The sequence below is a fragment of the Mercenaria mercenaria genome, chromosome 8 (genome assembly GCF_021730395.1).
Source record: "Mercenaria mercenaria strain notata chromosome 8, MADL_Memer_1, whole genome shotgun sequence".
NCBI classification, from domain to species: domain Eukaryota; kingdom Metazoa; phylum Mollusca; class Bivalvia; order Venerida; family Veneridae; genus Mercenaria; species Mercenaria mercenaria.
Window position 1 is genome coordinate 72540378 of NC_069368.1, and position 21345 is coordinate 72561722.

At 32.8% G+C, this 21345-nt stretch overlaps 1 protein-coding gene across 1 annotated transcript in view; it reads left to right on the forward strand.

The window, feature by feature from the left end:
• LOC123566099 (myosin heavy chain, non-muscle-like) overlaps positions 1-21345 on the forward strand; it is a 183160-nt gene that overhangs the window by 83097 nt on the left and 78718 nt on the right. Inside the window, exons 28-30 of the mRNA XM_053549186.1 lie at positions 4191-4244; positions 13508-13622; positions 14763-14804. Coding sequence (XP_053405161.1) covers positions 4191-4244; positions 13508-13622; positions 14763-14804 — 211 coding nt within the window. The remainder of the gene's footprint in view (positions 1-4190; positions 4245-13507; positions 13623-14762; positions 14805-21345) is intronic.

Genomic DNA, 21345 nt, shown 5'->3' on the forward strand with positions numbered 1-21345 from the left:
TGATTCAGACCCAGTTCTAGTGCAATATAAAAGATAACCTTGTGGATCCAAAACATGTATGTACCATGTATACTGAGCTAGACCACAGAAATTAGATTTGAAGTGAAAAGGTGATGTCCTACTGGAGGCCAACAGTGTAAGGGATACCTTCTTCATTTTGGGTTAATTAAAACTTTAAGAATTTTCTATTCTGTATCCAAAGTCTACTTTGTCAGCAGTCCTAAATTGCGATTCCATAAGGTGTCCCTGACTGGCCAGTATTTTCATAAATAAATCAAGACTTAACATCAGTAGAGAGATATCAGATCAAAGATTTGAGGTCAGTAAAGAAGTACAGAAATCCATACATGATATCAAGACAAATATGCTGGAATTTAAACTTTATGTCAAATTGCACATTCCTGAGACCAGACATAGGATAAGTAAAGACATGGGAGATCTTAGACTTGGGATTAATATAGAAATACCAGATCTCAGACATGAGGACAATATAGATTAGCCAGAACTTCAACATGAGGCCATTATAGATATATCAGAACTCAGACTAAATGTCAGTACAGATATGATAGAACTCAGAGTTGAGATCAGTATAGATAGGCAAGGTCATTATAGATATACAAGAACTCGGACTTGAGATCGGTATAGATATGCAAGGTCATTATAGATATGCAAGAACTTGGACTTGAGGTCAGTATAGATATACAAGTTCATTATAGATATACAAAAACTTGGACATGAGATCAGTATAGATATGCAAGGTCATTATAGATATGCAAGAACTCGGACTTGAGATCAGTGTAGATATACAAGTTCATTATAGATATACAAAAACTCGGACATGAGATCAGTATAGATATGCAAGTTCATTATAGATATGCAAGAACTCGGACTTGAGATCGGTATAGATATACAAGGTCATTATAGATATACAAGAACTCGGACTTGAGATCAGTATAGATATACAAGGTCATTATAGACATACAAGGTCAGTGTATATATATGCAAGAACTGAGACTTGGATCAATTTCGATATTCCAGAAGTCAGACTTTGGGGCAGTAGGTTGCAAGTCTCAAACCATACTTGAAACAGACAATGTTTATACTGGCACAGTACTCGTTTAGACAAATATAAGACATACAGTTAGGGTTTGAGAACTTTTATGAAGGTTTTGTGTAAGAAGATAACACTTGAAATGGAACTGGTGCTAAAATGAATTATCAATCCATCATATATGATGCAAGCAATTGAAACCTCATATTTTGAGAACAATTTGTAAATGTTGACAAAAATTGATACCAGGTCACTGCTATTTTTAATGTGACAAAATCAAAAGTGGCAATAACCAATCACAAGCCAGACTGACATCTTGCCACTCTGTTGAATGACTTGTATAATGATAACTATTATAGTCCCAAATATGGTCATATGGGGTAAAAATATATAGTTCATAAATATTAAACTTGTTAACTGACACAGTTTCTTAATTTCTTTTTATTTTATTGTTTATTTGAGTCTCATCTACATACATTACATAATATAAATTATTATATACCGTAGATACCCATGTATAATGCGCACCCCCGTTTTTTGCCCAAAATCCTGGGGAAAAAACATTTTTGGTCAATTTTGAGGTGGATGGAAAACGAAAGTAGAGTTTACATCGACACCGGTAATAAATCTTATTTCCGCTGCGGAGAGCAGCATCGGTCTCTCGGTACTATCGATTTTTGTTTTCTCGAAAATAAAACCAGTAAAATATTGTTTTATTTGTTGTTTTACCTTTTTAATTAACTATTTTGAATAAATAAACAGCAGCTGATTCAATATTTCGGAATGGTATCTTTCAAAATAACATGAGCTTCTCAATTCAAACCAATAACAAAAGGTGTGATAGTCCTTTTGTCACGTAAAGCCAGTAATTACCGGCAATTAACGTGTCACCTCATGTCAATTATGTTGTTCACAGTTTGATCTCGGTTAAAGATAATTCTTGATCTTTAATTAGTATCATAATTTTTGTGATTTATTAACATTTTCTTTCATCAAAATACTTTTAAATTTATATGAAATTAATTTTGTTTGAAAGAAAAATAAACCATTCGATCTTTTACAGAACGTAACGGCATTCTTAAATTTTAGCGGTGACAGTAAGTGCGGGGAGTAGTTTCCCTTTACCAAAATGGCGAACATCGTTTACAAACTTGTTTTGAAGTTTGAAAATTGTCTATACCAGTCCTGTGTATTATGCGCACCCATGATGCGGGGGTGGTCCCGGGGGTCAAAAAACTGCGCATTATATATGGGTATCTACGGTATGCATTTAGCCATTCTAGAACAGAAGTAAATGATTTGTAATATCCTATATTGTCTTAATAATAATAAAAACTTAAATATTATAAACTTTTTTTTTGTGTCTGCACAATCCATTTTCTTATAATTAAACATAGAACAGAAAAGGCTGAAAAGAAACTATGTACATTTTAGTTTACATACGTAGCAAAATAGTTTGAAGAAATATGACAACATTTATTGAAACAGTGTAAATGTCATGTAGTTAATAACATAAATTCTGCTAGAAAAGCAGACAGTAATTTTACAACTATAGTTATTATGCCAAAACTTTGTATGTTATTAGTTTTCTTGCCAATCTTAAAATTTTGTTGATGCAGACTTTAACATTGATTTCCACTTCTGTCAAGGACTTCTATATTACTTTGGTTATTTGAAAATCGTTTTCTACTGGTGGTTGGTATTTTGATCCAGACTTTTTGTCCATTTTAAGATACCTGATTAGATCAAAACTGTGACAAAAGAATTTCAGTTACTTACTGTAGAATGTGGGCGATTACACAGTGGAAATAAATTTTGTGTGGGCGATTGCTGACGTTAAATTTCTTCTTCCCAATATAATTAAAACCACAAGATATCTTCTTACTGTAGATTATAGTTTTATTAAAACTGAAAACGTTTTTTAGTTTGGTTAATGTTTCGATTTTTTTAATGCTTAAGTATTTTTTTGAGACTAGCAATTCTCTGTGGAAGAAACATATAAATTGTCATGACTTTAAATTGGTAATTTATGTGAAAAAAACTTTAATTTTGCATTGAATGGAAATACTAGTGATAGTTATATTAGTTTCGAATAAAATGTGTCAACTAATTCCTGGATGGTAAAAATTAATATTGATATCAAAATCTAATGGCCTTTGTTTTTAATTGCAAAATTAATACTTTAAAGGCAAATATTTTGCTAGTTAAGCAGAAGTGCATGAAAATGTGCTAATATAACTTGGTTTACTATGTAACCTTTTTGTCTTCCATTATTTTGTTCACTTATATTATTATGTCTCGTGGTGGGAGTCATATTGATTTACTCCTGTCAGTCCGTCCGTCTGTCTGTCACAAATCTTGTACGCACTCTAAGTCAGACATTTCTCATCTGATCTTCACCAAACTAATGAACAAAATGGGTTTGCCAATAAGTCCTCGGCCAAATGCAATAACTAGCCAAATCAGCCCAGGCACTTCGGTATTATGGCCCTTGAAACATTGTTTTTGATAATCAAAGCACTGAAAGTCTGATTGGGTGCAGTTGTGGGAGACATGCGCTTTTCTCAAAAACATCTCTAGTTTTGAATGATTGTGTGAACTTCAAATACAGTATTGATATCCTGTGGAATGTTTGCATGTTTATTTCATATGTGTTACTAAAATAAAAAAAAAGTTTTATACCTTCAGAATTGTTTCTAATCAAAGCAGTCAGAATTGTGTTTAAAGAACCAAAATAGATTGTATATCAGAAATGTGACGTCATTCATTTGATGCAAGGAAAACCATGCTTATCAACATCATTTGTGCAATTTTTTGGTGGTGAACAGGGATAAAAGTAATCCATTTGCTCAGGCCTGGTGCTGTCACTGCATCAGACTGGGTTTAAATACTGCCTTAATAGAAGAATAAAGATGTCTTCTTAATATAATATTTTTCCTGTTATATTTGCAGCATAAAGCTTAGTTATAGAACATGTCAAAATGTAGAATAAACAAGAATTCCATTGTCAGTACCCATGTCATTGCATTGTACACCTGTGTCACAGTAAAGAGTGTTTTAATTAGAAACAATAAAAGGTAGTGTTTCATAAAAAACAATATTTACCATTGTCAAATATACATTTGTATGCTTTTTTTAGTCAACAACATTTGTTGCAACCGCACTTGCCGTTTTTTCCAACAATGCGGGTCAGGTAAAAGGAATAGTTTAACAGTTAAAGCGTTAATCCTAGCAAGTTTTTTTTGCACCAGCTGGCTATTGATTTATTTATTTATACATCTTGCTGACAAATTTCTGAACAGTAACTTTTTTCCTCCTAAGTTCTGTTTGATACCTTATAGGTAATGTTACAGAATACGCCTTTTGTAATATGAAATGTAAGTCAAAATGAAACAAAGGACTGTGTTAAAAAACATGTTGCCAAGCAACTTTGAAATAATTATACTTTCTCTTTTCGTGAAGAAAAGATTTTGAAATAGAAAAAAGACAGTTATCATCTGGCTGCTTTGAAATTTGTCTACAAGACGTGGTGATTTATATTGTGATGGCTTTTTATACAAAGTCTGTTATTTAAAAGACAAAAAAAAAACGATAAAAGGATTTTTTTTCTCTTGTATTGCTTTTTGTGTAGGGATAGAAATTAGTTCTAATTACATTTTTCAGTCCCATGACTGTAGCTCGAGTAATAAGGGCAATGAGGATTATAGTAACTGGTTTCTGAAATTAGAGAAAATATTTTCAAAAGTCTGGTCAGTTTGGCATTTATGATGAATGTAATTGTAAGATGTCCTGATTTGTAACCACGTCCTTTAGAACATTCAGTCTTGCTAAAAGTCTTGAAACATTTCAGTTTGTCTATTGAATCAGATATAATATTCTTTTCACAGTGAATAATTTTTAAAGTATTAGTCTGATCAGTAATCATCATTGTTAAAAGTTTAATAAGTTATTTTGCAGCTGTTTATATTTTGGTTATTAATACATGCTTTATGGGGCATTTTTGAGTAACCTGTTCATTCATTTCATATGGTGAAAGTCATTGTTGTTGCATGAATGTAGGACATATCCACCCCACCCCCGCACCCCCTCACCTCTGCTGCTCAGTTTGACTAAGGCCGACAAAAGCCCCTCCCTCCCAACCCCCACCCCCTTGATATAATGAGAAAAAAAAATGATAAGGGGAATTTTTTCAACCTTGGTAAAATTGAGCGGTGGGGAAGATTTTGTTCTCTGGGTATGGGGATACTGTCCATATCCCTTGTTGCATGCTTATGTTCTACTTATATGAAAAGTTTATGCAACTGCTTACAGTAATATGGCAGTTGTAGTTATACATGTTATTTATGGTATTGCATGGTGAAATTTAAGTTAATAATTTTTAGCTCAACTATTCGAAGAATATGAGAGTTATTATACTCGCGCTGGCATCGACCGGCGTTGGTTAAAGTTTTTATGAAATGGTAATATGTTGTATACCATCAAATGTATTTACTTCAAACTTAGAACACTTGTTTATTATAACAGTCTCTACCTGTAGGCAAGAGTTCATAACTCTGTCAACTATTTTGGCAGAATTATGGCCCTTTTTTGGACTTGGAAATTGGTTTAGATTTTGTACAAGTCAATGTTTTGTCAAAACTATTCAGCATGTGGCTTTGAAACTTTGAACACTTGTTTATTACCAAATCCACAGAGACAGGTACAGTGTTTGTATTATCTATTTTCTTCTTTTATCTGAAAATCTCTGGTAACATTTTGACCCCATACTTCCATCAATTCTTCAAATAATCGAGCGTGCTGTCAACAGACAGCTCTTGTGCAATTGTTAAATTCAGATTTCATTTACATTTTAATATGGTAGGGCCTTAGTATATAATATCTTTCTGTTTTTATAATGTAGTTATCTAATTTTATATCTTTGTTAATGTATCTTTTTGAAAGAATTTCTAGTTATTTATAATACATATGATTTCATTTTTTTGCATTCAAGTGTAGTTCATTAAAAGTATACATTTGTAGCCAAAAAAGTAGTTTTGACTGTTGGCTTGAAAGTAATACAATGATTGATTTAATACATAACTTTAAAAATTAATTTTCATAATTATTTTTTTTTTCAGGTTTTTACTTAAGCCCATCAAAATTTAGTGCCAAACTGTGATTTATATAAGGAGTCATGTAATAATGAATGATATAAAATGACAATGCCACTGTTTCAAACAGTATTATCCACCATTACATTTCAATAAACCATGGGAAAATATGAAATAAATACATTATGTAACATAACATGGTAGACTCATCATTATTACTAGATAACATTTCAATTTAAAGCAGCTTTATTTAGTAATAAGCAATTAATTATTTACATGCGATATATTGCAATTTGTGAGCTTTAGTTACAGTATAATATTACCCTTGTGAGAATTTTTCGAAAATTTCGAGCTCATTTATAATACAGGTAACTTACATATAAATTTGGTATAATAATAATAATAACTTGAATTTAAAGTTAACTTTGAGCATTTGTAAAAAATACTTTACAATCAAGCAGCATTCATGGCTGAATTGTTAAAAGGACCTTTGATTAACTTGCTCCTTCCCTCTATCATGTTTCAAGAAAACAACCCTTTATTAAGAGAGGAAGCTTTTAAGCTTGTTCTGGAAAGGCGTCTGTTTGCAGTATGGTTCCTGCCTTTGTCTGGAAAAGATGTGAAGAAGGGTATTTGCTGTATCTCTCTACCTTTGGATCTGGACAGTCACAATAACTATGAGGACTTTTGTCAGTGTGACTTTAAGCAAAACATATATGAGCCGTGCCATGAGAAAACCAACATAGTGGGTGTGCGACCAGCATGGATCCAGACCAGCCTGCGCATCCGCGCAGTCTGGTCAGGATCCATGCTGTTCGCTAACAGTTTCTCCAATTCCAATAGGCTTTAAAAGCAAACAGCATGGAGCCTGACCAGCCTGGTCTGGATCCATGCTGGTCGCAAAGCCACTATGTTGGTTTTCTCATGGCACGGCTCATATAAAATTGATGTAAAATATTAAAATTGGATTCTTAGAACATTCAGTTATTGGTTGACTAGGTAAAAGTACAATCAGAGTTTATGACAGTGTTATTCCACATTTAACATAGAATTCAAGGTTCAAGCAAGGTTCAATGGAATATTTCTCATCCTAATACTAAAGAGTGTGAAGGTTACAAGAATTGTTCACTGATATAAGAATATGCATTTAGCTAATTCACACAGAGATTGTTTTGTATCTAACACTTTTGGCGCAGAGCTGTGAAATTATTGTATGTGTGTGTATGTAAGCTTATTATACCCCAACCAAACATGTTTGGGGGGGGGGTATATAGGAGTCAGTTTTGTCGTGTCGCATCCCGTCCCGTCCCGTCCCGAAATCTGTTATCTCAGTTATTACTAAATGGATTTGATTCATACTTTAAATAGTTGTTCCACCTTATCACCCACATCATGTGACACAAGGTGCATAACTCTGACACCAAGTTTTTATGAATTATGTCCCCTTTTACTTAGAATTTAAGGTTAATTTTGATGTATTTTCACTATATCTCAGTTATTACAAAATGGATTTGATTCAAACTTGAAATAGTTGTTCCACCTCATCACCCACATCATGTGACATAAGGTGCTTAACTGTGACATCATTTTTTTATGAATTATGTCCCCTTTTTATTTTAAATTTAAGGTTGATTTTGATGTATTTTCACTATATCCCGGTTGTTACAAAATGGATTTTATTCAAACTTAAAATAGATGTTCCACCTCATCACCCACATCATGTGCCACAAGGTGTATAACTCTGACACCAATTTTTCATGAATTATGCCCCTTTTTACTTAGAATTTAAGGTTAATTTTGATGTATATTCACTGTATCTCAGTTACTACTGAATGGATTTTATTTAAACTTAAAATAGATGTTCCACCTCATCACCCACATCATGTGACACAAGGTGCATAACTCTAAAACCAATTTTTCTTGAATTTACTTAGAATTTAAGGTTAATTTTGATGTATTTTCACTATATCTCATTCTGATTGGCTTAGAGCCAAAGGGAAGTAACCTTTTTTAACTTTTGTACTGAGTTTCTTCCCCTTAAATTCCAGGAATTAGTCTATTTTTAGAAATCCTATTTTTAGATTTTCAATATTTTAGGTATTTTTCTAACTTTTTTTATCATCAGTCCTATGCAAAAAGTAAATACATTTTTCTGTCGTAACTTTGGTCGGTAAGACACTTTTTTGTATTCACCTTTAGTGTATCTCTAATATTAAAGATTTTTTATACAGTCGCGACTGTTTTAAGAGACCGACTTTGGGAAGCAGCGAAAAAGGTCACATATGACAGGGAGTCTCTTAAAACAGTCTCACTTGACAGGATGACGCTGGTTTCATATATTTTTCCAATTAAAGTCCATGAATATCGGATACTTATATATTGGCCTTTTTTAAGGTAGGAGTGGAAAATGATTAAATACTATTTCTTTAATTGCATATTGATAAAATATAAATTTCAAATAATTTGCATCATTTGTATAATGTTGATAAAACAAATTTAAAAGTTCATGACCTGGCAAGAAAATAAAGGGGAGCAGTAAAATATAAATGTTCCATTTGAACTATTTACACACTGAGGTTTATGATATTTATATTTTGTGTACTAATTGTTCATTGACATTTATTCGATTATTGACTGCATCTTTTATCTGTGTTTACTTCGTCGTTTCCTGTTAAATACCGCCATATTTTTGTTTCACCAGGAATAAAGTTAATTTATGCACCGACTCCGAATTCTTCAGCGACTTTATACGCTGGTTTTCCCTAATCGCGCAATTCAAATGCCTTAACACGCTGTTCTAATGTAAAAACAGTTCTTGTTTATGTTTTTCATCAGCCATCTTTTGTAAACAAATAAGTTCTCGTCTCAAACAACTTCCCGCGGGATAAAGAACGGTAACTCTGTCGTGTAAAATCTTGCGAGGGAGCGTCTCAAAGTCGCTGAAAACGGTCTAAATATCGATTCGGGAGCCTGATTTCACAGTCGCTTGTCGCGCTGGGGGTTGCTTAATTCAGACTCTTTTAATAGTAAATTGCGTCCGGAGCATAAAATAAGGTCGCATATGACAGGGAGTCGCTAAATTCAGGGGGTCGTTAAGGCAGTCTCAACTGTATTTATCATCCCTCATCCAGGGCACATAATTATACTAGTATTACTTAAATGTGGAAGCCCAGGATGAAGTACTCCAAAGACGAGTAAACTTCTTTTTAAGTATTAAGCTTTTTTGACATTTTTATATTATTCTAAGTATTTTTAAGATTACTTATGGTTGCCATTCTTCTGTGACAAGACAGTATGGTTGGGGTATGAGTCACTCCTGTGACAGTTCTAGTTTATAGTTGCCACCAGTATTCCGTATGGGCGACTCCTCCAGAAGACTGTTAGTAATGTTAGTAGGAGAATAGTGCAAGATACAAAAGATGCTCCAATTCCAGAAGCTTTCCTGGTTCTTTAGCATGCCAGGTGTAAAGCACCCATACATGGGACTCTTATCCCAATGTTAGTAATTTTTAGTTGGAGCGGGAGCTTGAACTCACAACCCCTGGTTTCGTTGTCAAATTATTGTATTTATAATATGTCTTTATTGTAATAAAGTAAGAAAAAGGTAAAAAGATTTGAGCTGCACCATGAGAAAACCAACATAGTGCATTTGCAACCAGCATGGGTCCAGACCAACCTGCGCATCCATGCGGTCTGGTCAGGATCCATGCTGTTCACTTTCAAAGCCTATTGCAATTAGAAAATCGGTTAGCGAACAGGATGGATCCTGACCAGACCGCACAAATGCACTATGTTGGTTTTTTCATGGTGCGGCTCAAATGTCTTGCACAGAGTAGATGGCTTCTTACCTGTTGTAGAAATGTTATATTTGGATTTGAGAGTTTCTTTTAATGCTTTGACAGGTGGAAGTCATCGTAAGTTTAGCTGTGCCATGTGACCTTTTGGTAGACGTGATTCTGTTCCATCAAAATATGACCCATTTTCTCTTTTAACTTTAATCACTTGCTGTTTTGTGAAGCATTGTTTAGGAAAGGATGAAAGAACATGAAGAACTTTGAAACTCAGGTGAGGGGAGGGAGGTACAAGGTTGGCAAAAATAGCTACATAATTATAGGGGTTATTCCAGCAAAGCTTTAACTGGCTTCCAAAATTTCTCAAAAACTCCCCTTTTATTGTAACCATTGGCAGGCATAAAACAGATCAGCCATTGCATTGATAGGAAATAGGTTTGAAATGTTGTCTATTTATTTTATAATGCTTCACAAACTGTAGTCAATACTGTATTGTCTCTAATGTACAAAACTGGTACTATATTGAAAGTGAGATTGTTCGAATGTTGGAATTTAATATACTGAAACTAGGTTAGAAAGTTTGAAAGAAATATCAAAATTTCCAGTTATATTGTCAATGACATTTTTTATTCCAAAAGAACAAGACCTGATACATGTTTGTTGTTGGGGTGGGGGAGACTGGGTGTCTAACACAGAGACAGTATAGTACGTTATATGTAATCAAGACTTGCTGATTTATATTTATTGAGTACTTTTTGCAACCTGAAACCACATTGTGTGACATGTTTTTGAAATAATACTGTACATGAAAAAGTTCAGATAATTTGTTTTGACACACCAATTTGTCTAGCACTGTGTTTCTGACATATCACCAATGTCTTTACTTGAATCACATGTTAACACAGTTGTGACTTGTGATCAGTTTTACCTATTAGTACTGAAAAAGAAACTGTGAAAGACATATATTATGCACTTTAGAAGACCATAGTTTTTGGCTTTTATCCAATTTTTCCCCATCACATGCAGTGTGTACTTTTCTTTATTGTTTATATTGTTCTTTAGCTTATGTTGTTATTTTTATTTTCTAGTGAAAATACAAAATTCCAGTAGTTTTTTTATTTACTTATTCTCTTTTTATTTCTTTCATTTACTACAGGCCAAGGTAAGCATTTGCACAGGATGTTTTTTCCACTTTGGTACAACAATTAGGGTCATCAGTAAATGCCATTAAAATTATAATGACTAACTTAGGTGACTCCATTAGGAAATTTCACAGAGAAAAATTAAACAGGAGCATAGATATGCAAATAAACAAGTACATTTAAAAAACAACATGTGCATATGTAGATAAATAACAGGAAAAGATATAGACTGTAGTTGAGCATAGTCTGAAATGAAAAGACATATTTTATCATATTAAAACTCAAATATATTTATTTTTCAAACTTACTTTTTATTTTTAATGATGAATAGATACTAATTCATATAGTTTTTTTGTGTTTTTTGTTTTTATTAATTGCATGGTGCGTATTCATATTTAGGATGTGCTGTAGAGAGTAAGTTGTGGTTCATTGCTTCTTTTGTCTTGACACTTCTGATTGGCTACTATGTGGAACTGTAACCAATGAAAATGTCCAATATACAGACTGATCAGTTGCAAATTAGTTAAGTTTAATGTGGTTAATCAGATAGTCAGGTAATAGATTTGTTCCAGACTTAACCATTTTCTCATTTACACTTAATTTGTGTTCTCAAAGGGTTACCAGTATACAGGAAGTATTTTTAAAATTTGATTTTCCTATCCCAGTTGCCCAGCTTAGAGTTATTTTAGCATATGTAGAGATTTTTCAAACATACTTTGCCTAAGGAATGATATAAATATAAAATATATTGCATTATAGTTATTCAAGTATAGGAGAGATCGTGTTTGTATACAAGTCCTTGATATTTTCTATTTTTAGAAATGTAAGACAAATAACGGGTGGGCAGACACGAGCGTACATGTTTTTTTAACATAATGTAATTCTAACGCTTAAACTTTCTTAAAACAATGATATCCAATAATCTTTGATCAATGGAAAGAATATAAACAGCAATTTATTGATTACTTTAATTTCATTTTGAAATAAAATTGATTATTATGAACGCTTACTTACAGCTGTTTTTCTAAAGTTTGGAGCATCCTACGCCGCTATTAAAATCATATGTCATTTACATGGTTATTCATTTAAAAAGATATTTAAATAGAATATGAAAATCGTAAGCATTTCAAAACTTTTGAATTTTAAATCCATAATGAAACGAAAAGTTATTAAATTAAAAATCCGATCCTAACAAAATGTTAAAAACATTTGTTTTGCAACACAGATAACAGTTTAATGCGTGACGTCACGGCGATCTCTCCTATATATGTAGCTGATTAATACATTAGAAATACAAGTTCTAAAAAATCATTATTACCTCTCTTTGCCTGTCTTCGTAACTTTGGGGAAAATAAATTCTGAAGCTACACACAGTTATAAAACTTTTTTTTGTGTTCAGATTGTTGAAATATCCTAATACCTATCAAATGTAAATGCTTTTTAAAAAAAAAAAAAGCTAGAAATTATATCGGCTTTTTAAATACTTTCATATATTAATAGGGGTAAATACAGAGCTCTAAAATAAAATCAGCAGCCATACATTTCTTAAGGGGATCTAATTGTATATGGAGGGTATTTTGTTCTTTAAATATAAAATCTTGTAACAGAACATACAAAATGTGAAAACTGTCATAAATTGTTGCTTAAATATATGACTGACCACCTGTAACTGATAAAATTGTATATTTAAAACACAACAGTCAGATTTGAGGGAACTTTAAACATAATTTTTTTTTAAAGCTTGAGAGACTGTATCGTTTTCTAATTTTGGAAGGGATTTGATGTGCACGAACAAAGCTATACTAATGTATTTTTATTAAACATGTACACAAAGTTTGTTTTGGTTGGAGAGATTAGGTTATGGAGATCACGTGCACATAAAAGCATGATTAAATGTACTCTCCCCACCTTTGATATTTAAGGAAATTGTAACCATGATATATGCTTTGGTAACAGGAATTTATTCCTGGTCTATTATTTCTATAGGCATCTGTTTTAATAACCTTAAGAATTTTAACACATAGATCAGACATTTAATTGTTGTGATGATGGCCTTGCCCTTTAATCTTTTTCACCTGATACGATATTGGTCATTTTATAGATGTTGTAACTTTATTTAGAATTAGGGGTGATATAGTAATAGCACAGTACATTAATTTTCTACATTACTGTATTTTTTTCAGGTTTCAGTTCTGTTTCAGAAATTCTGTTGCTTTCATTTTAACATCAGTTATACTGAGGAAGAAGACATGTTTATTTTGCTAGAGAAACTTTATCTGTAGAGATTGAAAATATTCTTAACAATAATAAGCACCAATTAGAAAGCTTGTAACATTTTTGAGGCAGAGGAATATTTTGTTAAAAATTTGAATATTCAATGAGAAAGTGTGTTACATTTGAAAGAACCAATTAGAATATCTGTTACATTTTCAGGCATCAGCCAGAGGTAGAAGCTCTTCAGGAAGAAATAAATATACTGAATGAGCAGCTTGATGAATCAAAATATGAGCAAGATAAACAGAGAAGGCTTATACAAACACTGAAAGATGTAAGTAAATGGGTTACTGTAGGAGAAAAAAGAATACTCTTAAAGCACTTTTCAATGGATTTAGTACAGTCCCTTTCCAAAAGTTTAGAGTCAAAATTATGCTCTTTAAGCTGTCTGAAATTCAGCAAAATCTTGATGATAGAGATAAGACACTTTCAAACTGAACAAGACAGTTTTATTATCATCATACTTCTTATCCCAAGAAATACTTCAATCTAATCATTTTAAGCAGAATTCCTTGTGTACCTAAACTTTTGGAGTGGTGTATACATTTGTACTCGAGTTGATGCATCTTTAGTTTAGATATGTCTTAAAAATTGGTAAAAACTAAACATTTTATGTAAGATAAGTTTAACCTCACATTTTAGAATCTTATTAAAAAATCTATAGAATCTAATTATATGTAGCTAAACTATGCACTGGTTTCTACAAGCATTGCAAAGTGTATTGCTTCATAAGAGCATGAAGCAAGGAGGTTGCAATACACATTAGAATAGATTGGTGTTCATTCATACAGTGTTGTTTTTTCATGGTTTTGAACAGTATAACTTTTCAATAAGAAATAATGTGTAGCAAAACCGTGTTTTAACTATATTAAAACATGAAAAAGAGGTATACATCTGCGGAATAATTTTGTGAGGGCGTAGCCCGAGTGAGTTATTCGGGTGACATATAACCGATTTTGAGTACATAAATTTATGTAAAGCACGAGTTTGCTGTACATTTATTTGATTCTAATATGCCAATGATAAAATACGGTAGCAGTCTTTCTTGGTGGCAACAAAAACACTGATGTCGTCACCCATTAATGCGATGTCATTTAGCGTGGCCGTGTTTTAACAGAAACAAGCATATTAGTATGTCTGTTGTTGAACCATTCTAAAATGGTTGAAGGAAGAAATGAACTTTTCCTAAAAAAAAAATTTTAATTGTCCAAATGAAAAATGGTTAATATGACCTAATTCATACTGTGTGTACCTTTTCATGTTTTTGTAAAAATATTAAATTTGTCATTTCGGTGCAAAAAGTGGATAAATGTTTCTTTATGTCATTGCACTTATCCACATTTTGCACTCAGGTGACATAAATTTTACTAGCGTAGATGGTTTATTTAAACATGAAGCTGTGTATTTTGACCAGGACATTGAAGAAGAAAGAAATAAAAAACCAACTCAGATTAGAGTAAGTACAAAGTTTTGTTTTGTGTGACCTCAATAATCATTCTAATGTATGTTAGCTTTGTCCCCAGGCTTCTTGCTTTGGAAGAAATATTAAGTGCCTTGGATTCAATTTTTTAACAAAAAAGAAAGTTATCTTTGTATACCACCAGACCATCTCTTTTATATAAAAATGATGCATTTTTAGCTCGACTATTCGAAGAATAAGTAGAGCTATCCTACTCACCACGGTGTCGGCATCGGCGTCACACCTTGGTTAAGTTTTTCGTACTAGTCCACATTTTGACAAAGTCTTTTGAGATAAAGCTTTGAAACTTTCAACACTTGTTTACCATCATCATGGCCAGTTATAGGCAAGAGCACATAACTCCATCAAGGATTTTGGCTGAATTATGGCCCCTTTTGACTTAGAAATCATGGTTAAGTTTTTCGTACCAGTTCATATTTTGACAAAGTCTTTTAAGATAAAGCTTTGAAACTTTCAACACTTGTTTGCCATCACCATGGCCAGTTATAGGCAAGAGTACATAACTCCATCAGGGATTTTGGCTGAATTATGGCCCCTTTCGACTTAGAAATCTTGGTTAAGTTTTTCGTACCAGTTCATATTAGACAAAGTCTTTTAAGATAAAGCTTTGAAACTTTAAACACTTGTTTACCATCACCATGGCCAGTTTATAGGCAAGAGTAGTAACTCCATCAGGGATTTTGGCTGAATTATGGCCCCTTTCGACTTAGAATCTTGGTTAAGTTTTTCGTACCAGTTCATATTTAGACAAAGTCTTTTGAGATAAAGCTTTTAAACTTTCAACACTTGTTTACCATCACCATGTCCAGTTATACGCAAGAGCACATAACTCCATCAAGGATTTTGGCTGAATATGGTCCTTTTGACTTAGAAATCTGGGTTAATATTTCGTACCAGTTCATGTTTTGAACAAAGTCTTTTGAGATAAGCTTTGAAACTTTCAACACCTGTTTAACCATCACCATGTTCAGTTATAGGCAAGAGTTACATAACTCCATCAAAGATTTTGGCTGAATTATGGCCTTTTGTACTTAGAAATCTTGGTTAAGTTTTTCGTACAGTTCATATTTTTGTAAAGTGTTTGACATATGGCTTTTAAACTTTTATCACTTGTTTAGTATAATAGTCTCTATCTGTAGAAGAGAACATAACTCTGTAATCTATTTTGCTGAATTATGGCCCTTTTTGGACTTTGAAATTGGTTCTGTTTTCATACAGTCCATGTTTTGTCAAAACTATTGACATATGGCTTTTAAACTTTGAACACTTGTTTTTATTATGATTTCCATCTGTAGGTAAGAGTACATAACTATTTTGGCTGAATTATGGCCCTTTTTGGACTTTGAAATTGGCTCATATATTCCCATTTAGTGCAAGACTTATCAAAATCAAAGTAATACAGAACATTTTTTGTCTAATCTATTTATTTCTTTTGTCTGAATTACCGTGGAAAATATTTGACCCCATTCTTCAATCAATTCTTCGAATAGTCGAGCGCGCTGTCATCAGACAGCTCTTGTTAAACAAATGACTACTCAGACTTGGCTGCAATAAAATGAACTCCGTTCAAAAGGTTACGAATTAAAGCTAACGGTGTGATAAAGGGAAGTTACTATATTACAATAGCTTAAAGCGACTAGCTTGTACTCCCAGACTTGGGTATAGGTAGAGTACAGGGACTGTCAGTGAAGAGGTGGCAAGTTATATTGCCTGATAACTAAAATATTGTTGTACAAGTCATACAGACAAAGAAAACTACTTGTAAGAAATAAGTTTTGAAAAAAATATCCTGAAGTCTTTGAGAATCATGCTGAAAAAAAAAAATCAGTTACCTGCTTAATGAATCTTTTTAGGCAGATGAACAGACCTTTAAATCAGTTAAGATAGATATGTCATTGTTAATATGTATTACTTGTAAAATTCAGAACAAGAAGTACATAATAATTATGAAATTAAAGAAAATGTGTTTTTTTAACTAGCTGTAATTTATTGGTTTTTGATTCTGCAAATTTGACACAAGAGCCATTTGGGAACAAGCTCCTTCATTAAGCTAGCTTGGAAGTTCTTATTCTGTTTAATTTTTCTCGAAAGCTTTAGAAATCTTTCTTTATGAAACAATTTTAATAACTAGAATACTGGATACTTTGTTAGAGCTGTCTTGGACATTAAGATATGATAATGATTGACTGCATGACATTTAAATGGAAATTTAGAGCTAGATTTTTGTTCTGATTTAGAAAGAATCAAAGATAAAGATTTTGTTGTTATAATTTAAGATGAAAAGAATAAAGCTTCAGAGATGTTGATTTCAAAGAAAACATGTTTTAATTTATTTAAAAACTAGATTTTTTTATCATTATAGGAATATGAGAAACTTAAAAATTCATTGGTAATTTCAGAAACTCTTTCTACAATATTCCCCTCCCATTTCTCGGTACTAGGCCTAGAAGTAGTTATACAATATCAGGAGAAAAACAAAATACGTGCTTGGTCCTAGCCTCATTAAAATTAGAAATATTGTTATGTGTGTAATAGGTGTTGGATATTAATTCTGAGATCTATGTTACTGATATTCATTCTAGTGGTTAATGGCTAACTGTGCTAATATTTCTCAAATGGCTGTAGATATTGCTAAAAATGTTGGTACAGACAGCTTTCATTATATTGTCTGTCGGTTTGTTTAGCATGTTCTCTAAAAAAATGTATGGAAAGCACTCTCTTAACTGTTTCATATTTAATAAAGATAGAAAATTGCCCACTTTAACTGTAACTGAGTTACTGACATAATTATTTTTAGCTTAATTATTCCAAGAATTAGTGAGAGCTGTTGTACTCATCCAGGATTCACTGTTGCTGTCAGCAACACACCTTGGTTAAAGTTTTGCGTGGAGGTTTATATCTCATTAACCAATAAATATATCGGATTGAAACTTTAAGAGAACTGTTGCTTGAAATTTATTCTAATTTATTGTCCATGTATTGTTAATGGGTCAGTCACACTACACCGTATAGTATTAAAGGATGTCCAACGTATAACAAAATTTTCAATCCGTTCGTGTCTGTTCGCATGCGTTTCTTTTCTGTTTCTCATGTGGCGCCTGCGCTCCTTGTCTGGTGATGTTCGTTCTATCCAGTGGAAGGTTTTGAGCATGTTCAAAATTTGGAACGTACACCATCAGACAAAGTTGTCCGTTAGATGTACGGTAGCAATGCGCTGGTACGCGTTTTGTTCGTAACTCGTGCGTTCCTTATTCTGTACTTGTCCTGTTCGCATCTGTTCTTATCCAGTGAACCTGATTCACGGCTGGACTATGATCGGATATGCAGTGGATGTAACGTATAATCAACGGACGATAACTGACAAAACGTTTTGTCAGTTTCTCATGCGTTGCGCTTATGTTTTACGCGGTACAAGTCAGTTACTAGTACGGTGATATCTGTTAATTGAACGTTGTTCGTCCTGTATATGTGCATTGATCTTGCTGTCATTGTGCATTTTGTCCGTTTTATGCGCCCCATACATTGATCGTGAGAGCACCTAGCAGCAGTGGGGGATGCCTTTTCGTCACCGGATAACTTTCTGCTGCAATTTTTCTATACGCTGGGTGTCCGTTAACACTTTACAGTGTAGTGTGACTGACCCATAAAGTTTTGCGTAATAGTTGTTATCATTGCCATAATGATAGTTCAGTTGTTATTCAGTCTTTCAAGGTAATAACTCTTGTTCAGCTCAGAGGTTGTAGTGGTCAAACATGCTGTCTTATGAACAGTTTTTGTTATTGTCATACTTGAATACTTTCATTATCCTCATACATTTTCAGTACATATTTGGGGATGAGGGAAATTTTCGATTTAATTTGAAGAATTATTCTCTAAACATTCAGTGATTTTTACTTTTTACTTTAGGATTCTGAAATACACCCTTGACGGCATTCATAAAATATTTGTATGTTCTCCGTTGGTTTCTTTTCCAGTGCCTCGCTGTGCCGTTTAACGCTATGACATAATAATTGTGACGTCAGAAAAATGAATAGTTGTATATTCTTACATGAGTCTGTTTGATTTCCAGTTTAACAAAGAAGGAAATCAAGCTCTGTATATTCTGCGATAAACAACAGTTGACGCGCGGACCGGTAAGAGAGCAATATGGCGTCAATTATGACGTCAAATTTCCGCATGACGTCCGATACATTACTCCTCGCGTAAATGAAGTCCAGTATAATATCTATTAATATATATCAATGAGCATGTCAGAATGAAAACAATCAAGGCCTTCTTGTTATTTATCGTCTAATTTACCACTGTTCATCATTCAGATGCTTCAGTATTTAACCACTCAGGCTAACGCCCTCATGGTTCAATCTCTACGCATCTGAACTCTGAACCGTGGTAAATTAGATGATAAACAACTCGAAGGCCTTGATTATTTGTTATATAACACACAGTTTTCAGCCTTCTTAAATGTTAAACATGATTTTCCTTTCTTTAGGAAAATGAATCAGATTGTGTTAGAATCCTTATTAACAAATAAATACTCCATTATGTTTCAAGTAACTCAAGAAAAATAATCTTTTCTTAAAATGTTCGAAAATTATCTTTTTCATCATTACTTTTATGTGTATTATAAACGCTATATTTGTGATTGTTCTTTTGGGATGGGAGGTAGAGCTTGCCTAAGAATCATTCAACTTCTTGGTGAATGACTTAAATATACATTTGCATTTTGTAGAGCACTGTTGGACAGGTACACAAGTAAAATCGGAAAAACCCAAGAAAACTGCACATCATCTTCACGAAACAGTTTCATTCTGAACTGTTTCCTTTTCGAGACTTTTATAGAAACTGTGTATATAGCATATCTGTGATAGAAATCAGTATTTTTTACATACCTACTGTATACTCTTTGTTTTCTTCTGTCATTGAGTTTTATTATAGTGAACTTTGTGAAAAAGGAGAATTGTCCAAGTGTGAAGGATTATTCTGAGGAGACTGTGTCAGAGAGTTCTAAAAATACAACAGGCTTACTGGTTGTTGTGGTGCAACAGATTGGTTAACTGTGTTCAAAACAAGAAGCACCCTATGCAACTTGATCAGTAGAAATGCTACAAAGTTTGATAATCTTTGAAGATAAGTTTTAAATTGTCTGAATCGAAGTTGAACTCGAAAGTTGTCTGTCCTCCACATCCGTTAAAATGAGCATTTCTGGCCCAATAAGAACATATTAACTAGTTTAGTCATTAAACAGTCATTTTATTTGTGAGGAAAAATTCAGACATGTATAGCCCTTTCTTTATATATTATTTATATTTAACGTATTTGTGTGTGATTGATATAAAATATAATGACTGAAACAAGAACAGTGTTTTGCTTTCCTTAAAATGATAATTACTTGTGAATGAATCCTCACAGTTTATATGCCCATCTTGAAAAAAAAGTTGCCATATTTCATTTTACCCCTTTATGAAATGAATAGCAAAAGTTTTTTTTTTTTTGGAACTAAACCAAGCATTTACAGAAAGTATGATGGTGTCTATCCCAGACAGACTGCTTTAAAATAATTTTCACAGGTATTAATTGACAACCAATTTAATAACAGATTTATCACTGATAAAAGTGCCAGACAATGGACAACTAATTTTAGGAAAAAACTGTTAAAACTTTTCATATTTTCTGTATTTTCTTTCATTTGACAATCCAGACTTTTCCTCTTATTAAGCTGTAAATAAACGAGAAATTGCCAACTTTCCCTTCATACTTTTTGCCTTCTTCATTAGGCATCTAGTCAGTTGTTCAGTTGGATGTTAAATCTCCCTGTGGAGAAAATGCAAAAAAGTTAGATAATTAGAAAATGTGGTTGATAGAAAAGGTTTGTATAACAGAATTTTATTTGAAATTGCACTATAAAGGTGAGTAGCATCCATTATAAAGCTGATGTATAGTTTTCTTGGGTTTTCTTATTTTTTTTCTTACAAGAAACACGTTTCCTCTATTTGGCTCTACTGCTTAGCATCATATATTTAGTCTTGCTATATCTTGGCCAATCCTTTAGCTTTAAATGTGTCTTGTAACTAGCTTTGTAGAATCTATATTTTGAAATAAGAGATTTTGATTTCAAGAAGTATCTGATACCAGACACTACTTATATGCTCTAAGTCTGCATCAGCATTAACTAAGGGCACTAGACCTTAAATTTGCTTGAAATATATATGGTGTAGTTGTAAGAATGTTTGGGGTTTCTTTGTTTCTGAAGTTTTGGAATAAAGTCATTGAAATCTGAAAATCATTTCAAGGCTTTTTACACTATGAACAATTATTTTCAAAATTTGCAGGATTTATATACAGTCTTACTTCATTTGCTCAAAACTCGGATTGCTCAAATGTTTCCCTTTGTTTGAACTCCATGTCAATTCCAGGCAAAATCCCTATATACTATGTATTGTGCTGTTCTACCTCGGCTTGCTCAAACAAGGATAGCAGGAGCTCTAGAATCATGCCTCTGTTTCTGACAACTATAAAT